The sequence below is a fragment of the Camelina sativa genome, chromosome 20, assembly GCF_000633955.1.
Source record: "Camelina sativa cultivar DH55 chromosome 20, Cs, whole genome shotgun sequence".
Taxonomy (NCBI): Eukaryota; Viridiplantae; Streptophyta; class Magnoliopsida; order Brassicales; family Brassicaceae; genus Camelina; species Camelina sativa.
In genome coordinates this window covers 22,354,939-22,358,685 of record NC_025704.1, presented here as the reverse complement: position 1 = coordinate 22,358,685, position 3,747 = coordinate 22,354,939, and the positions used below count along the sequence as shown (strand labels likewise).

General features: G+C 35.7%; 1 protein-coding gene across 1 annotated transcript; it reads right to left on the bottom strand.

The window, feature by feature from the left end:
- LOC104771419 (inositol-pentakisphosphate 2-kinase) lies at window positions 460-3,090 on the bottom strand. Its single transcript, XM_010495936.2, has 7 exons — window positions 2,989-3,090; window positions 2,274-2,486; window positions 2,026-2,173; window positions 1,871-1,911; window positions 1,679-1,789; window positions 977-1,567; window positions 460-776 (listed from the first exon to the last, which is right to left on the bottom strand). Exons 1-7 carry the CDS (start codon window positions 3,088-3,090, stop codon window positions 627-629), a joined length of 1,356 nt encoding a protein of 451 aa, XP_010494238.1. The 3' UTR covers window positions 460-626.

Sequence of the window (3,747 nt, the reverse complement as noted above, 5' to 3'; positions counted from 1 at the left end):
TTCAACGAAACTTCTAGAATAATAGGATAAGGATAGTACATTAAAAATAATTTCTTGGAGTCTTCATCCAAATTATTCGCTTGCAGCTTTCTGTGTGATTTCCAAAGTAATAGTTTTTAAGAAAAATTACACACATCAGAATCCTAGTTGTCAAGCCATTAAGTGGTTGATGAGTGTTCTGAACGAGTGGAGAACAAATCCTAGTGGAATTTGCCTGGGATTGTAATTTTTAAGGATTTTGAGTTCAGATGGATATTTACATAACTTCCCTCCTATGTGGATAAAGAAGTGAGTGACTAGGCTCCACAATCTTTGAATGTACAAGCAGTCCTGAAACTTGACAGAGACCATCTGAACCAGGGTAACACCCCCAGGCAACAGCTCCACTCCGGGTCTAGAAAAATGTATGAGCTCCTCGAGAGAAGACCGGGGAGAGAAGGCTATAAAGAGCGAGGGAGGTATCGTTCCAACAGATTATAAGATTAAGAAATGAACATTCATCATCTTTTAGCGCTATCTTTTCTTTATGTTTTACAACAGTAACAACAACAACAAAAACACAGTAAGTGGTATTGAGATGATCCATGGTTTTAGCTCTTTTTTTTTTTGTCAAAAGATCCATGGCTTTAGCTATGGGAAGGTTTTGAGTCGCCAATTTGTTCTGCCATGTTTTCGACCATCTGCTTCCGATTGTAGAAGCTAATTATCTTCTTATCCAGTTTGTAGTATGCCTCCATTCTCTTTAATGGTTTCAGGCTTAGATCAATGAAGTGTACCTACATTTCCCAGTCCAGATATCAAATAGATATATCAAAAAATAAAAACAAATTTCACGGTTCCTGAAAACTCGATTGCTTTCTAATGAATCCCTTTTCTCATCAGGACTACAAATTCAACAATAACACCATGATCTCAGCAGATAGTTTTAATATTTCTTTCACCATAAAAGATAAGAATATGTTAAAATTAATGATACCTTGTAATCGAAGGTTTGATTGGTCGATTGTAGAGAAATGTAATCAGAAGGAGGTGCTGAGTCCCAAGCGTTTCTTGATTGAAAACTGATCATAAGACTACAGTCTTTGGCAGTTGCAGCAATTAGATACTCCTTCACTATCTTCAAGCTCTCATCTAAAGGTAAAGCATGTAGAGACGATTTCGCCTCCATTGGCGTACCTTCTTTACAGATAGGGCAAGGCTGGTTGATAATATCGTAATACGAATGAATCGCTCCTTCAATGTCTAATTTGTCTAGCTTCTGGATTTCAAGAAGTCTATTGAGCACTCCAGAGCCACAGACAGCGTCAGATACTAGCTGCAGAAAGGACTTCGTCCTATGACCATCTTCTGATTCAATAAAGCCTTTGAGAGCATCCTCAAAGGCATACCCGCTTTCGGGGCTGGTTCTCCCGGTGCTTTCGCCAGAACCACCTAATATGAGAGAACCATTCAAGAATACACGGAAATTGTTTTGGGGAGTAGAATATAAGGCTTTTATAGCTTCCAAAACTCTCTCTTTGGATCCAGAGAAGAGATCAAGAGGATCATATTCGCTTTCTTCAGATATCTGTAGAACAGTGGCATACTTATAAGAGTTTGGAGCAAACCACAATCTATAGACCTCTTCCACAAAAGAAAGTTCCATTAAGATTGTTAAACTACCAATGATTTGCCTTACCTCGTTATATTCCAACTTCAAAAGTTGATGCATTTTGAAGCGGCTTACGCTTGTTTTGAGCATGTTTTCTTTACCTATGAACCTTGAGGTTGGAAGAAATCCGCATTTGGGCTACTTCAGGGAATTAAGGACAGCGAGTTTAGGTAAATACAAGGACCAGTGTATAGGAAAAAGAAAGAGGATTTATCAAACCTTGATTTCAACACTAATGCAGTCACCACTGTTAGAAATCCCTGAAACAGATCACTAGACAGTTATGACTAATTTACGTGATCACAACAAAAAAAAACACTCAACACAGATATGATTCTCTTAACAAACCTGATTTCTGAATATAAAACGGTTACCTTGAGAAAAAAGTGAATGATCATTCAAAATAAGGGCAGAATCATGACTAGTATCAACATTTGCTGCATTAACACGCCATAGCGGACGCTGCTTAGTTACTTTCTTATCTACACACTCAAGAAATTCCTTGGACACAGAAACACGTACCTGGTAGACAAAAACACCACAATACTCCAATCATCAGCTTACTAAGAAGCCATTGGTATCTAAACTAAACCAACAAAGACAAATTGATAATAGAGCTTACTCCAGCATCAACATGTTTAGGACCCAAGAGTGGGATGATCACATGCTTAACATATCTTTGCTCAAGAACTTCCTTGTTTGGAGATGAAATAATCTCCTGGTGTTCTCTCCACAGAAGTTGCTCATCGCTTGTTAAAACCGAAACAACGCCGTTTGCACTCTTAGTTGCTTTATCATTTCTCCGAGCCTTCTGTATGCGAATCACTTTCCCCACCTAATATAAATGTTTAGAGATTAAGATAACAGATTTAGTCCACCAAGAATGACAATCATAATCAAACTAAAACAAACCAAATCAATCCTGTAGATGACGTTTTTACACTATTGGAAAATTGTGTAATTCTCTACACAAAATTAACTCCGTTCACCAGCCAAAACATTTCTACCGCCTATCACATTTGCAAACCGAATTCCGATTCTGATTCTGATTCTGATTCTAATTCTAATTCTCATTCTGATTCTGATTTATCATCACCCTCTAGCCTGAGGGCCACTAAAATAGAATCTGAAGAATCTAAGCAAAACTCATAAAGCAAAGAAGAAAAAAAGTTCAATGACGGCGAGAATCTGAACTACTTTTTTTTCACTACGAAATCAAAATTCACCAAAAGCTTGCTTTTTAACTTTTACAGGATTAAAAAAAAAAAAAAACGAAGAGAGATCGAAAAAGAAGAAGAAGAAGAAGAAGAAGAAGAAGAAGAAGAAGAAGAACTAACAAAAGTTGGAGATGATCCAGCGTAAGCAAGTACGAGATTAGCACCGCCTTCGCCTCTATAAATCCAATCACATGCATCCTTCTCCTCCAAAACCATCTCCATCAGATTCGATTTTTGAAGAGATCGAGATCAAATCGATGGAGAACGAAAGCAAAACGAGTAGTTGAAGAAGACGAAGGAGAGCTTTTGAAATAGTTTCCTTTTTCTTGTTGACTACATCAAATTGGGTTTTCTTCTTTTGTCTTGTTAAGCTTTGGAGAGTCTAATTGAGAGCTGACCTTCTCTGAGATACAAAAATTGAAAGAGAAACGTATCAATCAATGTATTCTCTCTGTGTATAGAATCCACGTGGATGCTGTAACCTCCACGTCTTTTTATCTCTTACTTTATGAGACACACTGTTTCCCTCTTAATTTTGCAAAAACTTGTAAAATTGCTACAAGTTATTTCAAATAGAAAATTTATTAGAAATACTTTTTTTAAAGAAATACCCTATAATATATATATATATATATATATATATATTTTCAATTGATTTTTTCAGGTTTCTAATTCTTTTTTAGATTTTTAAAAATGTATTAAAATTAAGCAAATATTTATTTGGGTCTGTTGGAGTTTTTTAAAAATGGTTCAGTTTGTATTAGATTCAATCTGAATTTAGGTAAAATTTACTTAACCAAATTGTGTCAGCATCATATTTTTATAATAGTTAAAGATGTATTTTGTATATATTCAATTATAGTTTAAGTCATTTTAGTT

Bases quoted from the DNA above. Each gene is read 5' to 3' on its own strand.
- LOC104771419 (XM_010495936.2), bottom strand. From the start codon at position 3,090: ATGGAGATGGTTTTGGAGGAGAAGGATGCATGTGATTGGATTTATAGA. The intron at 1,568-1,678 runs GTAAGGCAAATC...ACTGTTCTACAG, and splicing joins TGAAGTTGGAATATAACGAG to ATATCTGAAGAAAGCGAATA. The intron at 777-976 runs GTATCATTAATT...TGGGAAATGTAG, and splicing joins ATCAAACCTTCGATTACAAG to GTACACTTCATTGATCTAAG.